This window comes from Clarias gariepinus, chromosome 9 (assembly GCF_024256425.1).
Source record: "Clarias gariepinus isolate MV-2021 ecotype Netherlands chromosome 9, CGAR_prim_01v2, whole genome shotgun sequence".
NCBI classification, from domain to species: Eukaryota; Metazoa; Chordata; class Actinopteri; order Siluriformes; family Clariidae; genus Clarias; species Clarias gariepinus.
In genome coordinates this window covers 33,860,089-33,886,708 of record NC_071108.1, presented here as the reverse complement: position 1 = coordinate 33,886,708, position 26,620 = coordinate 33,860,089, and the positions used below count along the sequence as shown (strand labels likewise).

The 26,620-nt window shown below is 37.4% G+C and overlaps 1 protein-coding gene across 1 annotated transcript in view; it reads right to left on the bottom strand.

The window, feature by feature from the left end:
* The window catches only part of si:ch211-158d24.2 (multiple epidermal growth factor-like domains protein 9), a 44,242-nt gene that overhangs the window by 11,096 nt on the left and 6,526 nt on the right, over window positions 1–26,620 (bottom strand). Inside the window, exons 2-5 of the mRNA XM_053503162.1 lie at window positions 23,713–23,911; window positions 14,028–14,167; window positions 10,886–11,035; window positions 2,658–2,927 (exon numbers count right to left, since the gene is read on the bottom strand). Coding sequence (XP_053359137.1) covers window positions 2,658–2,927; window positions 10,886–11,035; window positions 14,028–14,167; window positions 23,713–23,911 — 759 coding nt within the window. The remainder of the gene's footprint in view (window positions 1–2,657; window positions 2,928–10,885; window positions 11,036–14,027; window positions 14,168–23,712; window positions 23,912–26,620) is intronic.

The window sequence follows — 26,620 nt, the reverse complement described above, 5'->3', positions numbered from 1 at the left end:
GTTGTCTTGCGTGCACATTTTTTTAAGGATCTTTCCACAAATTATTAATGATGTTTAAATCAGGGGACTGTGATGGCCATTTCAAAACCTTCAGCTTGCGTCTTCTGAGGGATTCCATAGTGGATTTCGAGGTATGTTTAGAATCACTGTCCTGTTGTAGAAGCCATCCTCTTTTCAGCTTCAGATTTTTTTTGTGGTGTGATGTTTGCTTCCAGAATTTGCTGGTATTTAGTGGAATTCGTTCTTCCCTCCACCCGTGCAGTGTTTTCTGTGCCACTGGCTGCAACACAACCACAAAGCATGATAGATCCACCCCCATGCCTAATAGTTGACAAGGTGTTCTTTTCTTGAAATGCCTTTCCAAACATTTCCAAACATGCCTTTGCTGATTGTGTCCAAAGAGTTCAGTTTTAACTTTATCAGTCCACAGCACTTGTTTCCAAAACGTATCAGGCTTCTTTAGATGTTCTGTTGCATACTTCTGACGTTGTATTTTATGATGGGGACACAGGTAAAGTTTTCTTCTGCTGACTCTTACATGAAGGTCTTGTGAAACGGTGCACATTAACACATGCATTAACAATAATGACAACATGAAAAAAGTTAACTTAATTTTCAAAAAAATTAATAAAAAATATTTAAAAATTTATAAAACACAAACTTGGGGAAAAAACACAAATCTGGGGAAGGTTACAGAAGAATTTCTGCTGCCTTGAAGGTCCCAATGGGCACAGTGGCCTCCATCATCTGTAAGTGGAAGAAGTTAGAAACCACCAGGACTCTAACTAGAGCTGGCGGGCCATCTAATCTGAGCGATCGGGGAAGAATGGCCTGTAACCTGTGAGGGCCATCTAACCTGTAGCCTTCCCCAGATTTGTGCCTCGCGACAATCCTGTCTCAGAGGTCTACAGACAATTTCTTTGACTTCATGCTTGGTTTGTGCTCTGAAATAAACGGTCAGCTGTGGGACCTTATATAGACAGGTGTGTGCCTTACCAAACCATGTCCAATCAACTGAAATTACCACAGGTGGACTCGCCTGATACGCCTGAGCTCAATTTTGAGCTTCATGGCAAAGGCTGTGAATACTTATGTACATGTGCTTTCCCATTTTTTTTTTTTAATACATTTTCAAAAATCTCAAGGAAACTTTTTCCATGTTGTCATTATGGGGTGTTGCGCTGTGAATACTTTCCGGATGCACTGTACGAGCAGTTTTCCCTGAGTGTTTTCTTGGTCTTCCAGATCTCATCTTGACCTCCACAATTCCCCTGAATTGCCATCTCTTAATTACATTTCTCACTGTGGAAACTGCAAGCTGACAACGCTTTGCTATCTTCTTGTAGCTTTTCCTGCATTGTGGGCATCAATAACTTATAATCATCAAATAATAATTTTCTAGCAATCCGAGGTTTCAATGTTCCTAGAAGTTTCATGTGTTGTTTTATGGATTTGGTTTGGATTGAATCAAGCCATTAATTTTGACAGTATAATGTCATGATATCATTACATGATTTAGGATTTCTTGTAAGTGATCCTACAAGCAAATATACAGATAAGTAAGCTTTTTGTAAGAAGTTTGCTCCTCTCTAGTTTGATAAAAACTGAAGAGGAGCAAAAGTTGCTTATCTTTTTCCCTTTCGTTTTAACTGTTATCTCACATGTCTTACGAATTGTTCGCAGTGATGACTACAAGTTTATATTGCAAGCCATTTATCTTTGTCTCAAGCCATAGCCTTACTTGTAAATAAACTGGCTGCAAACCAGTGAAAATAAATGTCCTATTTTTTGGATTAATTTTGGTTGGTACAAGCTGTTTAAATGGAATAATGTCATGATATCATTACAAGGATTTTTCGTAAGCAATCCTACAAACGAATTTACAGATAAATTAGCTTCTATCCAGTGTGATAAATTAGTCATATTCGCTGACGCAAAGTTGCTTCTCATTTTTGCTTTCCTTTTTTTCTGTAATTTCACATCTCTTTCGAATGTTATTACAGCAATATTTATGTGGTTATATTGACTCTGTTGAGTTGCTCTGATGTACCAACGCGAGCCCTGTTGCTGTGAACGGATTGGTATAAATGCTAAAATGACATTAGTTCCTATAAATTATTAAAATGAAGGTCCACAAAGAATTTTTGTCATTTACAAGTTTTCATTGTTAAGTTTCATGTGCTGTCGATTTACTGTCATTGACTACTCTTTTGAATTGACTAGTTTTTTGGCATTCTCTTTTGCATGCATATGGGCATAATAACCTGCAAGTAGGCATATTAAATCTAATTTTAATGTAACTCTGCTCAGTTAATCTGTAAACCCACTTAGTAAATCTGTAAAGCTAAAACTAAAAATATAAACATGCTCATTAAATCTCTAAATCTGCTTAATAAATATGTAAACATGTTCAAATCTGTAAAGCTGAACAGCAACTTTAAAAATCTGTTAAATGTGTAAACCTGCTCAGTACATAGGTCAATCTAATCAGTAAATCTGTAAACTTGTACAGTAAATTTGTAAACCTGCTAATTAAATCTATCAATCTATAAAATTGCACAGATAATCTGCATATCAGTACAGCTGTGCTCATTACATTTGTGAACAGCCCCTCCTCTTACACAGACACACACACACAAACACACACATACACACACCTCTAAGCGTGCAGTTGTGGGCGAGAGCATCCCCTGTGTATCCGGATGCACAGAGCTCACAGTATGTCCCGGCGGTGTTGTTGGCACACAGGAGGCAGTGTCCACTCTCTGGGTGGCAGGTCTGGGGTGCTGAGCGTGGATCTGCATTCCCATTACACTCACAGCGCACACAGTCGCCTCCTGATTTATAATATCCAGCGGTACAAACTTCACAGGTGGGTGGCGCAAAGCCAGCCTTACACTCGTCGCACACAGCTTGGCCACTAAAGTCTGATAATAAAATGAAGCACACATACACACAAACACACACAAAAAAAAAGAAAATCAAGCAAAGTTTAATTTTGCACAACTTTTACTTGTTCAGGTGAATGAAAAAGCTTTTTATGTGAACGGAATGCATTACAGTTTAAACTGTCTGAAAACTTTAAAACAAAATAAAGAGTTCACTACTGTACTTTGTCAAAACTCTATAAATCTCAGGCAAAATAAAACACAGCACTCAAACCCATGTTCTTCTCAAACTGGATTCCACCAACCAACACACACAGCAATCGTAGGTTTTTTAGTTACTGAGCAACAAATAAACACTTATATGATCAATTCAAAAATCTACCGTCAAATTGTTTTCCCGACGTTTGGTGTACTGAAAAGTGTTCACATATATTTCGGCTTTATGAGGCCATGCTCCATATTCAAATGCATGCTTTTACATTAATTTACTGTTTTTCGCTTTGTCCCAAAATAGCACTAGCATTATTACATACTTTATTTGCAACTTTATTTATTTCCTATTTTAAGGAGTACGTAAAAAATAAAGCACGGATACAAAAAGGTAACAAAATATTTATTTGTTACTGCAATACTGCAAAATGCAATGAAACAGATCAGTCTGCATCCTTGGCCAGAATCAGAAGACCTCATCATATATGCTGCAATGTTCTCACTGGCCAGGCAGCCTAGCATGGCAGATTCATTCCTGGCATTCGTCTGCGTAGGTGGCATCACATTCTCCAGTGCCTAGTGCCACATGAGTGCTCATGGGTGGGCGTTTGAACACGTTTCACCGCCGTGCTGAAAATAATTTCTCTATTGTATTTAGGAAGCAGGAAAAGACAGTGGCAGGGACAGCATTACTAAGGGCTGCTGTTTTTCCCCTTTTCCATTAAAGGATGGCAATATGTTGGAGTTCGTCTGGACATTTTAGCAAATTGGGAGTATTATAAGAACCAAGTTTTGCAAGGTAAATGGTCCATGCTGACCAAAAGCTACACACATGGTGGTATTTCTATCACACTGCTCAGGAACGCTGACAATGGCACGATTGTCAAGGATGTCCCTGCCCTCTCTCCTACTTGAAGAAAAATTCATAGGGTTTTGCGCTAGCATCTAGTTCAAGCACTCTCTGAAAAAGGGAAGAATGATGATAGTCAAAAGTCTTACAGACAAGAACACTAAGGTTTATAGTGACATGTCTATACAGAGAAATGAGAGGATGCTTTGTGCACATGCACATATTCGTATTGCTGATCCATTACTCCACCAGAGTTATGCTCAAATGCAAGACGATAGATCAGTTTCATCCTCAGCTGGTGTTGATTCAAGACATGGTCTGATTCTGATTTCCCTCACAGTGAAGTAATTATTTTCCAAAACCATGCCAAACTTGGTGTCTTGCTTGTCTATGGATTTCCAGCCTCTATTACATCTTGCTGGCTGTCTTTCTGTTCTGTAAATTAAAGTAGATACACACTTTATAGAATACAAGATTTATTGTATAGCTATGTAAATCTAAGACAAACCATAAACTATACCATACATTTCTGTAAGCACTGTAAATACAGTACGCATATAAACCATACCGTTTTTTTCTATACTATAATTACTGTAGAGAGTACAGTAAAAGTGGTCACTTACCTATTCTGTTTCCTCTGAGGCGACCCTGAAGCAAATCAAATTCAGTTGGACTCGCTGCCCAGCTTCAGTCATGGTTAGGCCACAAATATTCCGTAATAACTCTCACTAAAGCAAAGCAATCTGAACGAAACAATGTACAATGTGCTCCTCAGTATAAGGAGCTTGAAACATGCCGGAATGCCCATTAGGACCAATAATGTATGGTTTATCACTGCACCCCGTCACTGGACTTCTTATCAGGATAGTGGTGTACTGAAATGAGCACCGCATTCTCATAGTGCAAGCCTATTGGGTCACCAATTTGTTTAATCAATGTTAGAGTGAACTTATGAAGACTTTTGGTGTTCCTGACGTACCCTCAAAAAGTTTTACTCAGAGGATGGTACAGAAATATTGAAAGACACAATCGGTGTCTGCAGCAGTCGCCTAGGAAATCTCTGAGAAACCTCTTAAAGGAGACTGGGAGGTCCTATTCAACATGTCATGGCAAAATTGCATTTGTACCATGTCATTGTTGTTCAGGAGCTCAAAGCAAGTGATATGGAAAAAAAGAGTCAGATACCGTCACTGATTCCAAACATTTGTGAGGGACAATATGGGACATCATCATCGTTTAGCATATTTTTTGGGGTTTAGATTGCTCCATCATAGCCAGAGCTACTGTATTACAGAATATATGGAGCCTCTTTTGAGTGAATCACTCTGTATATGTAATCAGATCTAAACAAAAAAAAAATCGAACTATGCACTTAATTATAAAAACTTAAAGCTAATGTAACGACAATATAAATCCAGGTTTTATGTTATCTATTTCTCTGTCAGGCTACACATGCCGCTTCTGAGCTTTAGTTGGATCTCTGAGCTTCTCAGTGATCCAACTAAATGTCTTTTTGCTACATTCATCTTTTCACTTTCGTTCTATGTCTACGTTTTTCTTCTTGTTGTGAATATCAGGACTATCAGGCTAAAGTAGTTAGTGTTACACTCTACTGTTCACATACTCCTTAGAAACGTTATGCTTTCTTCTTCAGCTCTGTAAAAGCTCCAGTGTGTGGGCGTCTGAGAGCTTACAGCACCCTGTGAGAATGCTGTGGCCTGTGGTACTGTGTACTTAATAAACCAAGTCGTCCCCCTGTTGATTGCTTTATTTGTGTTAACTTGCTTTATTTGTGTTGACTCGCCATATTTTATGTATAGTGTGTAAAACTGTAATACACTGATGAGTGTGTAGAACTGCAGAGCGACTATACTTTTCTGCAAAGTGATACTAAATCCTTGTTTCTGATCAGACTGATGTGTGTGGTGGTAACACATTTTCTACAGTATCATAGCAGCTTTGTCAGTAATGGTTCTTATACATTACCGTTTCCATAGTAACAGCTCATTCACATCAAGTTCAGGTAAATGATAATTCATAAGAAAATACATTTTATTAGCAGTTATTACTTGAGGGCTGGTGTTTTGTAACAGTTTGAGGTAAAGCTATAACAGTTTTAGGTAAAGTTTAAACAGTCAAAGGTTAGGTTGTAACAATATGTAAAGATGTAATAATCTGAGGTAAAGCTGTAACAGTTATAGGTGAAGTTGTAAGAATACTGAGGTAAATCTGTAAAAATCTGAGGTCAATATGTCATATTTTTAGGTAAAATGGTTTTAATCTAAGGCAAAGTTGTAATATTCTGAGGTAAAGCTGTAATTATCTGAGGTAAGGCTGTAACAATCTAAAGTAAAGATGTAATAATCTGAGGTAAACCTGTAACAGGATAAAGGTAAAGTTGTTTGAATCTGAGATAAAGCAGTATTAATCTGAGGTAAAGGTGTAATAGAAGTAAAGCTGTAATAATCTGAGGTAAAGGTGTAATAGAAGTAAAGGTGTAATAATCTGAGGTAAACCTGTAACAGGATAAAGGTAAAGTTGTTTGAATCTGAAATAAAGCAGTAATAATCTGAGGTAAAGGTGTAACAGGATAATGGTAAAGTTGTTTGAATCTGAAATAAAGCAGTAATAATCTGAGGTAAAGGTGTAATAGAAGTAAAGCTGTAATAATCTGAGGTAAACCTGTAACAGGATAATGGTAAAGTTGTTTGAATCTGAAATAAAGCAGTAATAATCTGAGGTAAAGATGTAATAGAAGTAAAGCTGTAACAGTTATAGGTAAAGTTGTAAGAAAATCTGTAATAATCTGGGGTAAATATGTAATATTTTGAGGTGAAACGGTAATAATCTGAGGTAAAGTTGTAACAATCTAAGGTAAATATGTAATAATCTGAGGAAAAACGAACAGTCAAAGGTAAATCTATAACAATCTGAGATAAAGCTGAGGTAAAACTGTAGCAATCTGAGGTAAAAAATATAATAATCTGAGGTAAAGCTTTTGTTTGTTTGTTTGCTTGCTTGTTTGTTCATTTTCGGGGGTGTTATTAATTTTAATACAGATTCATTACCTGCTATTAGTAAGTGAGAAAATAACCTAGCTTGTATTTCAGCCATTTCACAACATTAATTGTAACTAAATTGATAATATATAGGAAAAGGTACATTCTTTAACAAATGTAAAAACAAACCAACTCCAGGACCCACTGTTGTAGGAAACTGATTAGCCTCAGGGTAGTACAGTACTCTGGTATGTTGCCTTGTTGCTCAAGTCTATAATTTAAATCTTAGATCAATTTAAGGGTTTAGTGTGATAAATTACAGTCTTATATAGAACTCCACACTTCTGTAGGCTATACACCCCTGAAAAAGCTCATTTCTAAAATGCTGAATGTTTATGCATTCTAAGAAGGTGTGGTTTATTTGTTTTTCTTGTTCACGCAACTCAATGTTTAATGACTGCTTCCTGTGCATTTCAGGTTATCACATACACACCTCTATTCTGCTAAAGCTTTTAAATTGCAAGTTATTTATTATGAGTTTTTTGTAATGTTTCATATAATGAACATCCTGTGCAGATCGCTTAAAGTGCTTTAATCGTTAACAGTTTCTCTGTGAGCGGCTGAGATTCGATCACAGTTTGCGGAGGAGTGGGTAAGATTGGTCATCTCCCCGCCAAGAGTGGGTGGCTATCTTCAAAGTTTGTGTAGGATTGATCATAGTTCAAAAGAACAGAAGGAAATGGTTAGGATTTACGTAGGAGGTGGTAAAATTGGTTAAAGGTTCAACAGGAGTGGCTCGGGTTGCTTAAACAATATACAGGAGCAAAAGTGAGTTTTGTTCCACTCCCCAGGAGGAAATATCCAACATATTACAGTAACTTAAAAGGTTTAAAAGGTAAATTAATTAACTTTTCATCAGGTTAGTTAATTTCACGTACCATAGGAGTCACTAATAACTATTTTAAATAAAGGGTCCGCCAGAGCAACAATCAGTATTTGATCGGAAACAAACTGATCTATACGGTAAGTAAACCTGATTAACTAACCGGTTAGATTAGAAGCACAATATTTATAACACTACATGTTTGAAATAAAAGAAAACACATCATATTTAAACTTTATTAAATCATAAACTTCTGATCCTCTGTTCATTTAATTCTGCTCCTTGATAAACTTTTCATTTCAGCCACCAGGTGGCGCAGTGACCTTACAGTTCTGTTTCTTTCTTCAAATTTCAGGTCGAGCCAGTTTTACATACAACAGGTCAAAAATTTGCATCCCCTATGGCTGACTGGACATACATGTCATAAATAATCAGCATTTTAAAAACAGGTATGGATCGAAAGAGACAAGAAAAGAAGTCCTTGACACCTGTGTTGAAACGGCAACCCCACATCATCACACTATTCCACCACTGATGACGTTTTCTAGCCGTTTTCTATACTGTATGCATTATGATCAGTCATGGCACTTGGTTCATAGACTGTAACACAGTCTCACTCTTTCGCAGTCCTACTATTAATGCTTGTGTATGTATTTCTTTCTTAATGCTTATCGTCCCACTGCCATTATGTTTTGGTGTCCTTTACGTAAATCTTTCTGTCTCATTGCTTCATGGTGTTGCTGACTCTCTTTTGCTATTTATGTTTTACTGTGTCTCGCTGTCTCTCTCTCTAAGTCTCCTCCTCGCTGTCTTTCTAAGTCTCGCTCTAACTGACTCGCTAAGTCTCGTTCTTACTGTGTCTGTCTCTCTTTCTCATTGTCACTCTAAGTCTCATTCTCGCCGTTTTCTCACTGTCCCTCTGTCGCTTTAAGTCTTAGCCTCAATGTCTCTCTAAGTTGTGTTCTCACTGCCTCTCTGACTCTTTATGTCTCATTCTTACTGTCTCTGTCTTGTTGTCTTTTTTGTCGCTTAATTGTATAAATGTCTTGCTTCCCAAAACACATCATCAGTTCCAACACCATTGTTGCCAAATGAGCATTGCTACGTTTTGATAATCGAAAATCTAATTTTTCTCCCTTGTACTTTTTATGTTCTTACTCTCTCTATCTCTCTCTCTCTCTTTCTCTGCCACACACACACATACACTCTTTTGCTGTCACTGTATCCTACTGTCTTGCTCTCTCTCAATCTCACTGTTATGCTGTCTCGCCTATGAGGCATGACATTTTTTTGTAAACCTACACACACACACACACACACACACACACACGCACACACACACACACATTGATTTTTGCAATGTAACACAATGTGATTTGGCCCCACAGACTACTTAGAATGATCTAGACTGTCTGTACTACAGACACACACACAGACACAGACACACACACACACACACACAGCTCAGTCTGAGTCAATTTGAAATATTGATGACACTGGGGAAAAGGGTGAGCGGGAAAGCTGGCTGGTTGACTAACAGACAGACAGACAGACACACACACACACACACACAAACACACACAAGAACATTTAGCTAAGTTTTCTTACATGGACTAAAATTTTATAGAATTAGTACTATAACAACATATAATAGGACAATTGAATATTAAAACTGTTAACAATTAAAGCACCATCAACCTCCGTTACCATGGCAACGACTCGCTTCAAAAGACAGACGGGAGCCAAATCATCTCGTGTTGGTGTCTATGCCTACCATGTCCCCTTTCCCTAACTTAATCATAATCAATAGCATTATTATCACCGTCAACATCATCAACGTCATCATAGTCATCATCAACAACACCATCATAATCACCATCATCAACGTCATCATCATCATCACCATCAACGTCATCATAGTCATCATCATCAACAACACCATCATAATCACCATCATCAACGTCATCATAGTCATTATCATCATCACCATCAACGTCATCATAGTCATCATCAACAAAACCATCATAATCACCATCATCACCATCATCATCATCATCACCATCAACGTCATCATAGTCATCATCATCAACAACACCATCATAATCACCTTCATCAACATTATCATAATCATCGTCATTATCCTTACCACCAACATTATCATCATTATTAACATAATCATCACCATCAACATTATGATCACCATAATCATCACCATCATCCACACCATTATCATCATCACAGTCATCACCACCATCATCATTAACATCATCATCACCATCGACATCAATAACATCATAAATTAACCGCGCCATTATCATTTTCGTCATTCCCACCATCATCACCATCAGCATCATCATCACCGTCATAATCAACATCGTCATCATTATTGTCAACATCAACATAAACACCATCATCATTATCATAATGAACTAAGCCTGCATCTTTACCATCATCATCAACAGCATCATTATCATTAACCGCGCCAGAATATTTATCATTAGCACAATCATCATCAACATTTTCACCACCACCAGCATCATCACCACCAGCATCATCATAGTCAACAGCATCATCATCACCACCACCACATTATAATCATCACCACAATCATAATTACCATTATTACATCATCATCTCCATTATCACCATAATCACACTCATTACCATCAACGTCATCATAATCATCATCATCACCATCACCATCATCAACATCATCACCTTCATCAACATCATCATAAACGTCAGCTTGATTCCAAATAACTCCTCACACACTTCCCTCAAACACACTTGACCCCAACACACCAAACATGTATTTTCTTCACCAAAAAACACCATACAAAGAATGTTTTAAATCCACTCATATTAAGGTAACAATAACCAACCAGAATTCATCAACAATAAGGCAGGAGAAGGCAAAAGTGCATAAGTTTGTACACTTTCAGAATAATATTTTTACCTGCCCTCCACCCACATTCTCCACCCTGATCATATTAAATCAATGAACCAGCTTTTAACCCAATACCAGTATTTTCCAAACGCGTGTGTTGTGTCTCACCGAGGTGGCAAGTGCCTGAAGAGCTGTGGGTGGAACAAGGGCAGGGCACACACTCATCCTTCAGACCTCCACCTGGGGCTCTGTAATAGTGTGGCATACACTCCTCGCAGTTCTGTCCCTGAGTGTTATCCTGACAGTCCATACAAACACCTGAGAAAGAGAGAGAAAGAGAGAGAGAGAGAGAGAGAGAGAAACAGGTTGTATGTATTAGGATATGTGGCACTGACTACAACACTGTTCAAACATTGCTTGGCCCATCAATCCCTGCAAAAAAATATATACGTCTATACATATTCTGAGGGATTCTATAGAATGTGTGTTCTATAGCATTTTACTCAGTTCTTTGGAACTCCATAGACCTGTAGTAGGATGTTGTAGAACTTCTGCTCATTTCATTAATTTGTTTTGTTCAAAAACTTCTCCCTGGCTGAATATTTTGAAATGAACCAGGCGTGATTGTGGAGACAAATTGTTCATAATCACCAAAAGCCCATATGTATTAAATGCTGCAGACTAGGACAGGAGGTAGCAGGGAACCCTGGGTACATAGACATAAATTAATGTAAATTTTTTTCATAGATAATGGATCGTTTAAGAGGCAGGCAGCTAGTAAGAGTGAAGATCAGCTTTAGCTGCCTCTCATCACTTATTTTGCAGTATTTCCGTTGAAGTAGGTAGCTTCAGAAGATAAATATACTGTACTATATACTGTACAGTCCTGTGAAAAAGTAAATTGTTTTTTTTGTGTGTATTTGTCACACCTACATTACTAGGGTAATCAAACTAAATGTCATATTTCACAAGAATAACCGGAGTAAATACAAAATACAGTTTAAAGAAAAACCTACCTGTCCCTACGTAAAAAAAGTGATTATGTATTAACTGTGATTTTTAGAAAACTGCGTTAAATTTTACTTTGCCAGCACTGTTGAATCAAGAAATCACTTAAACAGAACCTGTCTGATAAAATGACGCATGTTAAAAGATCTTAATAAGCAACAAAGTCTAAAGAAATTCAAGAACAGTTAAGCAACAAAGGAACTGACATGTATCAGTCTGGAAAGGTTACCAAGTAATTTCTAAGGCTTTGGGACTCCAGCGAACCACGGTGAGAGCCATTATCCACAAATGGAGAAAACTCCCCAGGAGTGGCCGGCCTACAGTACCAAAATGTCTCCAAGAGCGACGCCTCATCCAGGAGCTCATAAAAGAACACAGAACATCATCTAAAGAACTGCAGGCCTCACTTGGCTCGTCACTCGCCTTGTTAAAAAAATATAGTATATACAAATAATCGGGATATTTATAAGATCTTGATACTTACAGAATTGCAATACAAATCAAATCAGCACAGAGGTATCGTGATAATGTTGTATCAGGTGGTCCCTGGTGAGTCAAATTACTAGTATGTACTGTATATAATTACTAGTCTTGCTCAAAAAAAAAATAAATAAATAAATAAAGTCTTAACAGAGGCAGACGCCCACAAAAGAGACAATCCCACAAGCAACGTAAGCTTTTCATCCTCATGTGGTAGATAAAATCTTTTTTACTCAACCTTCAAGATTTTTTACCTGTCTTAAAATTTTTTAAGTAAAAATGTGAATCTATTTTTTCTTTTTCCCACAAAACAGTAAAAAAAAAAAAAAAAGATGTCAATGCTATTTTATTTATAAAACTAATACATTAGCCCCCTGGTTTAGTAAGCTACTGAGCTAAGCTTAATGAAGAAGCTTAATGCATATACGATTGCACAAATAAAAAATATTGGCATAAATAAATTCACGTACAAGTTAATATCAAATATAAAAGCTATATCTAGAGTAATTCTACTGTACTATTCTATTCATCAACTCAAACGATTTTCTCTCACACACACAGAGTGATCTTCATTTCCAAGGTGACTCTCATGTTGTTGAAAACCCCTCTCAGGTTGTGGGTCAATCTATATGCATTGACTCCGCCCTCTGCTTTGCATATTCATTAATTCAGAAGAAGAATATGTGCTATTTAGGTCATGAAGAGGGAAGTCCGGGCCTCTGCGAACACATATACGACACGATTTATAGCACATAAATCACGTGAGCTAAGTCGCTGTCTGACAGCCCAGAGGCCCAGAGCATTGTGGGAAACCAGGTGGGGAGGGGAAGGGGGTGAGGGAGGCAGTAAATCAGAACTGAGCTTCCATCTGCACTCACACACTCACTCACTCACACACACTCACTCAAACACACACCCACACTGCGGAAAGTGGCAGATGGACGGCTAGATGGACACACAACACGTTGGCATGCTGGTATGAACACAGAAGTATTCACCCAGACACACACACACACACACATACTCATACACACACATACAATGCTGTTAGGATGTTAACGAACTATTAAATCAGACAACGTCTCTCTGTAACGTCACTGCAGCAACGTTCTGAAAACATTCGCTTTGTCCGTTACGCTGATGTTTTATCACATCCATCTATCACGCGTGTCATTTTGTACTGTATGCATACAATTACTAACAGTGTCTTCCTGTTGCTCTCCCATCTGCTGTGCTGCACAAAGTATTGGCACCCCTCTACATCATCCATCATCCAGAAGTAGTAAGCAGATTAAGCACATATAATTTGAGTGGCTGTGTTTTATTTCTTTGAACAGCAGGGACATAAACGGTATATTGTGCGCGTGTGCGCTGTACAGCTATTAGTACATTAAAAAAGATCCAGCTGGAGAATGATTAACACACACATATGCATAAACAAACATAAGCCTAAGTCTCTAACTGTATAAATAACTGCAGTAAATTTATAGGTGACTTACAGAATAGCACTTGATCCAGCGCACAATATTTTGTGCAATTGATTTGCTTATTTTCACGCCCAGACAATGAAACGTCCAACACGAGCAAACACAATAATGCAGCTACAGGATATTCCAGTATATCGAGGTGATGAAATAATAAATATGTACCTTGTGCGATCGCTTCATGCATTTAAATTAAATTGATGTAATAATGGCAGCTATTTTACACGTACTTCAGCACTCTCAGCGCGATTACTCTCACCTGGGTGCCTGTTGTTTTCACGCAGGATGCCGACAACCCTGTGCTCTAAGGGGAGAGAGGTGGTGTGTCGAGCTCTTACCGGATTGCGGGTGGCAGTAGGTGGAGTGTGCGTTGCACTGACACGGCTGACACCCCGTGCTGCTGAAGTGGAAGAATCCCGGGTGGCAGTCGTCACACTTGGGGCCATACACTCCCGTCTTACACACACATGTCCCTGAGCTGTGAGAGGAGACAGAGGACACTGTCAGTACACACACACACTATTATTACTATTATTACTGCTACTACTGCTACTATTAGTACTACTAGTAATGCTACAACTCCTACTATTACTGTACCACTACTACAACCACCTCTACTATACTGTCACAGTTGTACGGTGTAGTATTACTACTACAACTACATTTACTACTGCTAACAGTACTAATAGTATTACCAATACAATTAAAACAAAAACAACTACAAAAGTAACTACTACTAGTAGTAGTAGCATTTCTACTATAACTAATTCCACACCAGTAAAATGACTACTACAACTACTACTAATAATATACAACTAGTACAAATACAACTACTACTACCACTAATAGCATTACTACAATTATAAAAGCACCTACAATCACTACTATACTTGTTCCAACTACTTAAAAGTCCACTTCTTTAACTTCTATTACTATCACTAGTAAAACAGTTACTACTAGACTACTACTACTACTTCTACTGCTGCTACAACTACTACCATTAAAACTACTACCGTTCCCACATTTACGACAACTACCAGTAGGATGTCTATGGCTACTACATACATACTAATACAAATAGTAATAGAATTAATTCTACTACTAATATCACTACTACTAGTATTACTATTACAACCACACAATAACCAACCAACCAATTATTAAATATCGATTTTTAAATAATCAAATAAATAATATTTAACATTGAAAAGAAGAAAATATTTCGAACAAAATCTATACAAACTTGAACTGGGGATCAAATCAGCTTTAATTTTTAAAGGCATTAATGTTGAGGGCAAAAAAAAAAAAACAATCACAATATTTTGAATCACTACAGCATATAGTGGTACGCTGGAATACGAATGTCCAGCCTCACTAATTTTCACCTTAAGAAATTTGCCTTGCTATAGGAGCGAACAAACTGAAACAAACTGAATGCCGGCTAAGTTACACGTACGTCTGGGAGTCGTTCAAAACTTGTTCGCATTAGTAGAAAGCCATGGCGGCATAGCGCCACATTTCCTAAGAATGTCAAGGATGGTAGCCAGAAGAAAAGGGAGCCACTTTAAGTTCGGTTTTTAATGCAGCCCGTGCCAAGAGAAATCATAGATTAAGCTTAAGTAAGGGTTTAATGTCTATTTATTTCATATTTTACTTCATTTACATGTCTTTTCTTAATGTTTTGATATGCAAAAATATGATTATAATGTTGGAAATTGGTAATATTGGTAATATTTTTGGGTGGCTGGAACCGATTATCTGCATTTACATTATTCCCTATGGAACAATGCATTTTGCAATTCGAAATTTCACCTTAAGATCTGTCTCTGGAACGGATTAAATTCATATGCCGAGGTACCGCTGTACTGATATTATATCAGCATATCACACAGCTCAGAGAGGGAGAGAAGGACATGCCACCTTTCCAACACACACATAACAACTGACAAAAAACACAATTATCCTAAAAAAGGATTTTTTAATTACATTTGACATTTTATACAGAATACATTTTATCTTTATGTTTTACTGCCCTCGCTTTTTCCTTTTCTTTTTTTTTTTTGGTTCAGTGCGTGACTTTGACTTTAACCAGCTGGTGAAGCTAAAGACAAATGAAGCTCCATTTTATTGTCCATTACATAACCCAAGTCACAGATTTGCACAACACATGCACAGCGCAATAAAAACAGAGCATATCACTGAAAAACATTCCAGAGAACACACCCAGTGTACCAGCCGATATGTGGACGTGATGAATAAACATACAGTAGAGTCAATAATCAATCAATCAATCAATCAATCAATCAATGCTCTTTCAGCTCAAGCCTTATTCTCATTTCTTGTCTTGTGTATCACACACACACACACACACACACACTTTGGCAGGGTTTAAATGCCTGTGCAGCCTCACGACCAGGAAATAAGAAAATCACCCCTGACCCATCTATCTTCCGGCAAACGATCCGGAGCAATCAGATCCGCGATCACATGACGCATGAACGGCGCCATTCCTCCAGCTTGGTGTCACATCGATCACGCCAAACACTGACGTGTGCAGATGTCAAACACAACCCAAACCAGCCTCTTAGCTCTTTGTTACAATAAACACAAGATCAGATTTTCATTTATTTGTAAAGATTTTACACGCTTACATTTAAATATTTATATTTATATCGATTCCATTGATAGATCTTAAGTTGCTGAGTTACTATTTAATACAAGGTTACAATATTATCCACTCGAATGCTATCACGTTGCCACGAAATCCTGTGATGTTTAATTGTTGATTATTAAAGGTGTTACGCTACAATAAAACCCGCCGTAATTTAAAAATATTGCAACTCTACAACACATTTGATTTTTTTCCAAATTTAGTTTTGTCCAATTCCTCCCCATCACTAGGGGGCTCCCACATTAAGGCTACTACTACCACTCAGTCGGAAGGGCCAAAAGACTATCACGTGTTTTCTTCGAACCACGTGACGCCAGCCAACCGCATGTTTTCAAACTGCTCGCTCACGCTCCGTTGGGGGCGGCGTAACACACTCGGAGGACAGCGCTAGCCGTCCTTCCGCTTGCATGAGCTCACAGACGCCCCTGATTGGCTGTAGAGTCGTGGATAATCCCTCCCTTCTGAGAGAGCTCGGCCAATCAGCTCTCTCTAGACCTCCGCTAATGTTTCCTGAAAGCTCCACCCGCCTTCCTCCAGCTTGGGCTGATGTGTCAAACTTTTCATTCATGATACACAAATGACCTGCACGTATTCATTTCACTTCGCTCCAACTTTTTAGTCCCTTCACTCTTTTCTCCATATTTCTCATACTTCCATCTTCTTATTTCTCCATCCTTTTCATCTTCTTATTCCTCCATCCTCTTCATCTTCTTATTCCTCCATCCTCTTTATCTTCTCATTCCTCCATCCTCTCTTCCATCTTTTCATCGATTTATTTTCTATATCTTTCAATCCTTCCTTTCATCTTTTCATACTTGTATCTGCTTCATTCCTACGTTCTTCTAATCTTTACATCTTGTCCATCTTCTCATCCTCTTTATCTCCACATCCCCCACATCATCCATTCATAGACTTCATCCCTTCATCCATTTAATTCTTCCATCTTCTTATCCCTTCATCCCTACGTATCTCAACATCATCCTGATCTTAATTTTTCTCTCATCTGATTATTTCATTCACACAATTCTTCAATCTTCTTTGTCGACATCTTTATCTTTTCCTTCCTTCATTATACCTCCTATCCTCTTATTGCTTTATCCTTTTCTTTTACCTCTTTATTCCATCTTCTCTGGATCTTGTCATTCTTCTGATCTGTCCATCTTCTCATCTATTCACCCTCTTTATTTCTCCATCTTCATGATCTTTCCATAGGTTTTATCGCTACATCTTCTTCATTCTTACACATTTTTCTCTATTTATCTCCTTGTTTTCTCCAAACTTCCTCCATTTCTCCTTCTTTTAAATCTCTGGTCTCCATCTTTTTATCCTCTTTATCTCTACGTCCTCATTTTTCCTCTATTTTCCCATCCCTTCATCCTCTGTCTCTGCATCTCCCTGATCTTTCAATCTGATCCTTCCTCTATCCTCTTTTTTTCTTTGTCCTTTAAATCCTTTCATCCATCCATCCATCCATCCATCCATCCTCTTTATCTTCCCATCCTCGTCATCCCTATATCTTTATCTTTCTCCATTCACATCTCCATAGTTCTTATTTCAGAGCCTCTGAGAGTGTAAGGTTTTTAACAGCCTCAGATAAAATCCCTTTGTGATTCTGTGTGTCTGCGTACGTGCGTGTGTCTGTGTTTAAATCAGCCTTGCTCCAGACAGCTAACCCACACTGACACACACACACCAAACAACAAAGCTGTCTATGTCTCTCATTTTTAATTCAGCCAGCTCCAGACGAGTGACTGGGAAAAAGCATGACTCACATCTGGAACCGTACACGTACGCACACACACAGACACGTGCACACACACACACACACACACACACACACGCACAAACACACATTACTCTCTTTTCATACTTTTTTTTTTTTAAGATAAAAAATGCAACAATATTTTAAGAATATACAGCTAAATACAGATAAGAACACTGACTGACAGATCTGACCTAATATTTTGGCCTTTTTGATTAACGTTGTGACATCGCAAAAAAAAAAACTTTATTTCAGTTCAGCAATCCTTCTTTCTCCTTTTAAAGAACAAAACACAATTTTTTCTTAAATCTCCAAATGTTGGACTTATCTCAATAAATCTGAGCTGACGATTCAGTCCCAGAGGAAAGGATAGAGGGATGAAGAGGATGAAAGAAAGATACAAAAAGCGATAAAAAAGATGAAAAGGATGGAGGGATAAAATGAGAGAGATATGGTAAAAGGGGAAAGAAAAAAAAATAAGTAAGATAACCAGGTGAGAATTAAGAAATGCAGAAGAAAGAGTAGGAAAAAAGATGAAAGGATGAAAGAGAAAGAGAGAGAAAGAAGGAAAGAAAGAAAAAAGATGTATGGATAGAAGGAAGATGAGGATCTTTTTTTCCTCGATTCCCGTCTCCGTGTGCATGGAGTTTGCATGTTCTCCCTGTGCTTGGAGGGTTTCCTCCTCGTACTCCGGTTTCCTCCCACAGTCCAAAGATATGCAGGTTAGGCTAATTGGCGTTCCCAAATTGTCCGTAGTGTGTGTGTGTGTGTGTGTGCTCTGTGATGGATTGGCACCCTGACCAGGGTGTACCCCACCTCGTGCCCTAAGTCTCCTGGGATAGGCTCCAGGCCCCTGCGACCCTGAATACAGGATAAAGAGGTATAGAAGATGAGTGAGTGAGAGGATGAGAAAGAAAGAAGAGAATGTATGGAGGGGTGAAAATAATGTAGGGTGAGAAAGAAGAAAAGAAAGAAAGAAGCAGGTGAAGAATGAGAATAATGAACAGATAAAGAGGATAAAGAGATAAAGAAGAATTAAATAAAAGGATGTGAGGATGAATTGAGAGATATGGATGAAGGAATTGAGGAGACAGTAATGCAGAAGAAAGAATGGAAGGTAGAGGTAAGATGTAAAGGGATGAGAAAGAAAGAAGGGAAGTAAGGATGATGGAATGAAAATGATTTAGGGATAAGAAAAAAATGGAAACTATGGATGCAGGAATGAAAAAGATGAAAAGGTATGAAAGGGTGTAAGGGTATGAAAAATGAAGGGAAGAGAAAAAGAATGAAATGTATGAATGGAGAGATTGTGAGAATAAAAAAGAGCGATAAAAAGCAAAAAAGAAAAAGCACAGATGAAAAAGCAGGAAATGTGTGATGAGTAATGAGGAATAAAGAAGGGTGTGTGTGGATGGAGGAATGGGGAAGAAAGGATGAACAGTTTGGATGGAAGGATGATAAAAATGGAGGAATAAGAAGGAAAGGCAGACTGCAGGGAGGAGGGCGGTGTTTCTTCTGAATGCTTTCTCTTTAAATTATTGGCTGGCTTATAAAATATGCATCACACACACACACACACACACTCATATATGCTCTCCCTCTCTCTGTCTGTCTCTCTCTCACACACACACATGATGATGTTTCCAGCTGTGCTGAGCTGCTAGTGTGAGAGAGACATAAAGAGGAAACACCTCCTGGGGATTAGTGGGTACATTTGCAGTCTGTGTGTGTGTGTGTGTGTGTGTGTGTGTGGGCGCATGTATGTATATGTGAATGTGAGCCGACCGATAGCCAGGTTGCCATGGTGACGACTCAAGAGCATGCAGCATCCTGCGGAATGAGAGAGAGGTGTGACATACGACCTGTCCCATCAGAGAGAGAGAGAGAGAGAGAGAGAGGAAAAGAAAAAGAGAGAGAGAGGAAGAAACAGGCGTAGGAGTAAGAGAGAGACAGAAAGGAAAAGAACTCACACAGACAAACAGAAGACAGACAGTGAGACAGATAGAGAGACACATTCATAGACAGAGACAGACAGAGGAGAGAGAGAGACAGAGGCAAATAGAAAGACAGAGTGAATAAAAGACAAACAAAAAGACATACACCAACAAAGAGAGAAAAAGACAGATTGTGGGAGAGACAACAAGATAGGTAGAGGGACACAAAGACAGATAGACTGAGAGAGAGAAAGAGACACGTACACAGACAGCCAGAATGGTGAGGGATGGACAGACAGAGAGTGGGTGACAGACAGACAGGAAGTCGGACAGACAGACAGACAGAGAGTGGGTGAGAGACAGACAGGAAGTCGGACAGACAGACAGACAGAGAGTGGGTGAGAGACAGACAGGAAGTCGGACAGACAGACAGACAGAGAGTGGGTAAGAGACAGACAAGAGGTCGGGCAGACAGACAGACAGACAGACAGACAGACAGACAGAGAGTGGGTGAGAAACAGACATAAAAACAGAGTGGAAGAGACAGAGGGTTAAACAAATAGAAACAGACAGAGAGTGACACACAGAGGCAGGCAGGGAGAGACAAACAGCTACAGGCAGACAGTGTATAGCTCTGTGACACACACACACACACACACACACACTCCCTCTCCCTCTGTCTACTTTATAAAAACCTGATTAGTCATCAGTCTTGAGTTATGAATGGTGTGGGAGGCTTTTCTCCATTTACACACACACACACACACACACACACACACAGATTCGATTATCAGTGTGAGATAATGATCGATTTGTCCCTCACTAACCCCCCAAACCGACATTATACTTCACACAGGGTATTTGTCTCTGTCTCTCTTTCTATGTGTGTGTGTGTGTGTGTGTGTCTGTGCGCACATGTGTGTCTCGCTCTTTCTCTTTCCAGATGAAACACGTCCTTCATGCAGTGTTTGGTGTAAACACAGACATCCGTGTTGCTTTGTAGTAGAGGAACAAGACACACACACACACACACACACACACGTCTCATTCCTGTCCCTTTTAGAAAGAATTCACTAATGAACTACGGTCCTGGCAGCTCAAGCTCAAAGTCTGTCTGATCGACCGGTGCGTCTCTATTATACATGTATTTATCATTTTAAAATCGATTTATCATCACAAAAAGAATCGCAATTCATAACTGAATCGATCTTTCCTCATCTCTACTGTCCGGCCAATGAAAACGCTCGGTTTCAGTGAAAGATGATGTCGAGCTCTGATTGAGAAACACAACCGGACGGGATTGTGTTAGTAACTGATGAAATAAAAACTCTGTAGTGGCGTCTGACTGAATCAATAATTGATTAACGCTAATCAACAGCGCAGTGTGAGCCGAGGGTTAAAGACGCGAGTGTGTGCATTATTCAGCCGCTGTACTTTTCCATCTCACACGCCGCACAGACGGACATATTGATCACACACACACACACACACACACAGTCACACACACACAGTCACACACACAAACGAACAAAGAGACTTTGACTCACTGTTGAAAAGATAATATGAAAAACATGATACATAAAAAATAACATATTGTATCCAGAACATTAATATAAACCTGTGATTGGCGGCTGCACTGATGTTGGTATAAAAAATAAATCAACACCTTCCGACCAATCAGAATCCAGAACCAATCCAAAAAAATATACAGTAGATAAGCTTTTAACCAAAGCTCATGACATGACCTTAGTGTGTGTGTGTGTGTGTGTGTGGCAGTAATAACATTTTAAAGAGCCAAAGGCATTCAGCTGCATACTACGTAAGTAGGTCAGTGTTACACAACGACTAGAGCTCTGTGTGTGTGTGTGTGTGTGTGGGCACGTGTCCGATTTCTCTCCCACTGTCTCAATCCCATAATCCTCCTCTCTAGCTCGAAAACAGGAAGTGTTTATTTCTCTCTCTCCCCCTTTAGCTTCTTATTCATTTATTTATGCAGAAATAATATAATTTAGCATAACGTTAACCGGCTAATTCATTTTCATTTTCTGCTGCCGTGTCACTAATAGCTTAACAACATTAGCATAGTATTAATAGCGTGCTGTAGTTTACTGCTCATAAGATAACTTAGAGGCTGAATGTTTGTATCCTTCTTGCAAACAGCTAATCAGCTATTTGTTCCTTTAGCATATAGCGCTAATAAGCTAATACAGATCTGCTGTTAGCTAGCTGTTAGATCTGCTGTAAAGAAGTTTATGAATTTATGCTAGGAAAAGTGAACACAAAAAGCCACTCTTTGTAGCTTAATGTAACTAGCTAATACCTGTGTGAGGCTATTTATTTAGCTTTATTTAGCTTTTTATATGGACACAAATATCAACACTTGACTTAGATGCGTTAACTAAAATTTTGTTGAAATAAGTTATATAAGCAATAATATATTTAAATAAACATTAAATATATTAAAACCCTAGCTAAACGCTACCTAGCTAGCTAGATATATTTTAGTACAAATTTTCGGTAACTGAAGCATCTCAACTCTGTCACAGTGTTAATACAGCTAGCTAGCAAGGTTAATGAATTCATATCTATTAAAATAAATGTTAGATACACTGTTTCACTAGCTAAATCCTAGCTCAATCACTTAGCTAGCTAAAAAGAACTGCAGTAGCAATCACTACTATCTAACTAATATGTAATCTACATTACCGTTGTTTAGCTATCATGCCAGCTAGTTTTAAAAGTAGCTAAACAGAAATTTAAAAAAATCTACTTAAGTAACTAAGCATAATTCTTTTACTAGTTAAACGCTAGTCATATCCTAGCTAGCTACATATTTTGCAGTGTCATCACTGATTGCTAACCGAAGCGGCTCATCTGCTGCATTTAGCCATGGAAATAACATTTTACCTTTAAATTGGATTATTTTAATACTTTATTTTATATAGTTAAAATAAGATGTTTATGTTAAGCTATTCCTGCAACAAACAGAAATACCCAAGTGCTTATTTTTTTATTTATTATCTAGCTTCCCGTTTATATTTACCCAATGTTTCTATGCTAGTAAGCCTATTAAATACGCAAATTCCAATAGGAAGGTGTTGCAAAGATAACTGTAATGATTTGTAAAATACACATTTTTAATGCATCAGTAACATAGAGTTGGGTGCAAAAATTTGTGCACCCTTCGTACTGAAAAAAATTTATGGCACCAACATCAAGAAGACATTTAATGCGAGTTTGCCCTCACAGATATTTCTTTCATGAGTGACAGTCAAAAGGTTTGTTATAAGATTTTTTTCTAAGTCTAAAGTCGTTTTTTTCTACTTCTTCTTCTTCTTCTTCTTCTTTCCTTGCTTTTTTCTTTACTTTTTCATTTTGATTTGTGGTGAGTATAAATATCAGAAGTGACGAATTTACCTCCCACACGTCAGGATAGATTTGTTCCCCTGAATCCAATCCAATGCAGAATCAAAAGCAAACTCCTACACACGCCTACAGCCGGAGTCCACACATACATACACTCACACACACTCACACACACACACACACACACACATGTATCTGTTAAGCTAAGATTAGGAACTAAAGCTTCTATCGACCTCCTAATGTTGCTGACCCTATACAAACCATTGATTGTTACCCAGAATGCCTCTCACCTGTCACATCCCGGACCAACGGCGCCAAATGTGTCGCAGCTGCAGGGGAGACAGCCGATGGTGCCGTTGCTGAAGTGGTCTTCCTTACACTCCTCGCACTGGAGCCCTGTGTATCCCATCATGCACACACACTGTCCCGTGTCACGATCACACTCATCCGGATCCAACACACCCTCTGTGCTGCAGTTACACACCAGCTCTGTGTGTGTGTGAGAGAGAGAAAGATAATTTTATTTTGGAAACATTTTTTGTATAAATATTTTTAAAACAACAACAACAATAATAATAATAATAATAATAATTGATAAATAAAAGACATATAATTTATTAATTATATATATATATATATATATATATATATATATATATATATATATATATAATTATATATATATATATATATATATATATATATATATATTAAATAAACAATAATTAAATCTGCAACTTAAAAATATAAATATGAATCAACCAGTTCTATAATTGAACATTTTTTGTTCAATATAAATGAGATTTTGTTTTTTGGAATCTGTTATTTGAATTTTTAAAAAATTAACAAAATATCGATATCAATAATTTAATCATCATGTTACCCAAACATGTATTTTTATTTATATTACTCAATTTCACCTCATATATTTCTTGCTTTATTTAAAGAAACATTTGCCTTATTTTTAAAATAACTGTGGAAAATAGAAAAACAAATCTGCTTATAAATAATCAATAAATAAAAAGAAACGTTTATTAAGGTTGAAAACCTTACATTTTAATGAATTAATTTTCTTTTCCTTTTAATTATTATTATTATTATTATTATTATTAGCTTATATTATCTTATCTTAAATATATGTTATCTGCTAAAAAGTATTTTTGATATTTGAAATGTTTCTTATTTTTTATTAGGTTCATTACCTATTATATACAATACTGTGTATAAAATATTCTACCTAATTTCCTACTTATATATAATGGAACCAAAGATCTGAAAATTTAATGTTACATTTAAAATTGTAATAAAATTATAAGCGAGAAAAAAAACACACACACACATACACACACATACAGTACACACATGCAAATGGAGGTAAATTACAGTTTTGAATTCCTATTTCTCAATCAGCTGCACATTTCCCATCATGCACTTCACCCTGCCATAGGATGCAGCATGAAAGGGCACCAGCTGAACAAAACATCATTTGTATGCTCCGCCGCACACACCCACACACACACACACGCACACACAGGCGGAGATCGTCTGTATAAACACCTCCGGGTCCTAAGGGGGGTCATGGAGAACCCCGTTAAGCCTCTTACAGCTTTCCGTCTGACGGCTCACACACGTCTGTATAAATGAGGCGGTGTGCAGGGATTTCTGTGATAGTAACAGGAATTTAAAAATGAAAGCTGGTAACATGACGGTGTGAGAGTTTTTAGGAGGTGTATTTAGCATCTAATGTCATTTTGTTCCGGTGTAAATTTAGTTCAGGTGCGAATGTAACAATTCATTGAAGGTTTTATGATAGAGAAAACACTTACAATTATTGCACAGTGCTCTCGCTCCAATTATCCGAGACGATCATTATTATGATGATCCGGTGTGTTTCCATGGAAACAATTTAAGTCAGGTTAGCATGCCGTTCATTCACAATTAGTTTCCCTTAATCTTTAGTGTTTTATTAATTTTATTCAGGCTTTGATCTTTGAACCGTCTCTTCCTGAAACATTGCGTCATGAGCTTCAGGAAAATGTACCACTTAGATTTAACAAAACTGATTAGCATTTCATTGTTAGGCGCTATTTATTTAACTCTGTTATTCATGCCATGCCCTCTTTTAGGTTCTTTTATTGCATTTAAAAAAACAAACTATTTTATTTTACTATGCATAACTGCATATGTGCCTTATCATGCCAGTGTTATACATGTATTGTAAACATTGTATAAACAAGTACAATTTGCCCAACAAACCGCAATCACATGCATGATGATTTAACCACCAGATAAAAATGTATAACCGTGACCTGGCTAAATATCAATATTATGGTTTTATAAGTATTAGATAGACAGTAGATTACATTAGATATAATTGCTTCTGTAAGACACAGTAAAGGGTAACAAGGAAAGTAAGATATGAAGCAACAACTGCATAATATTACAAGTAAGAAGTCACAAGTAAATGAAATTGTCAAGAATCAAATATAAAGTCAATTGTAATGTATCAAGATGTAAAGTATGAGATGAAATAATTAGTACGTACCTTACTAGTAACAGGTAAAGAAGTAAAGCAAAGTAAAATATGAGGCAACAACCAGGTAAATTAAAGTAAATTAAAAAGTAATGTGTTGAATAAAGTAAGAAGTAAAGTAGTTAGTAAAGTAATAAATAAATAAAAGCAAAGTTAGATTTAAAGCAACAAGTAGCTAAAATTACCAAGTAACAAGTAAATTTAATGTTAACGTAAGAAGAAGGAGATGAAGTAAGAGGAAAAGTAACAAGTAGCTGAAGTTCTTAAGTAAGAAGTAACATAGAAGTAAAGTAAGATAGAAAGTAACAAGTAGATAAAATCATTATGTAAAAAGTGAAGTCAATTAAGATGTGAAGTCATGAATGAAAATAAGACATAAAGTAATGAGGAAAGTAAGATGAAGCAACACAGCTGAAATTACCAATTAACAAGTAAATTAAAAATTAAAGTAATGTGTAAAGTAAAGAAGGTAAAGTAACATGTGGCTGAAATTAACAAGTAACAAGATGTAGCAGGAGAAGTAAATTAAATTAAATGCTCATGCTATATGTATCAAGGATTTGAAAAGATTCAGCGAATTTTGTGATAAAAAAGAAAATAAAATGTATTTAGAATAATATGATACATTCTTGGTGTAATGTTGTTATTGGATGTGACTGATGACG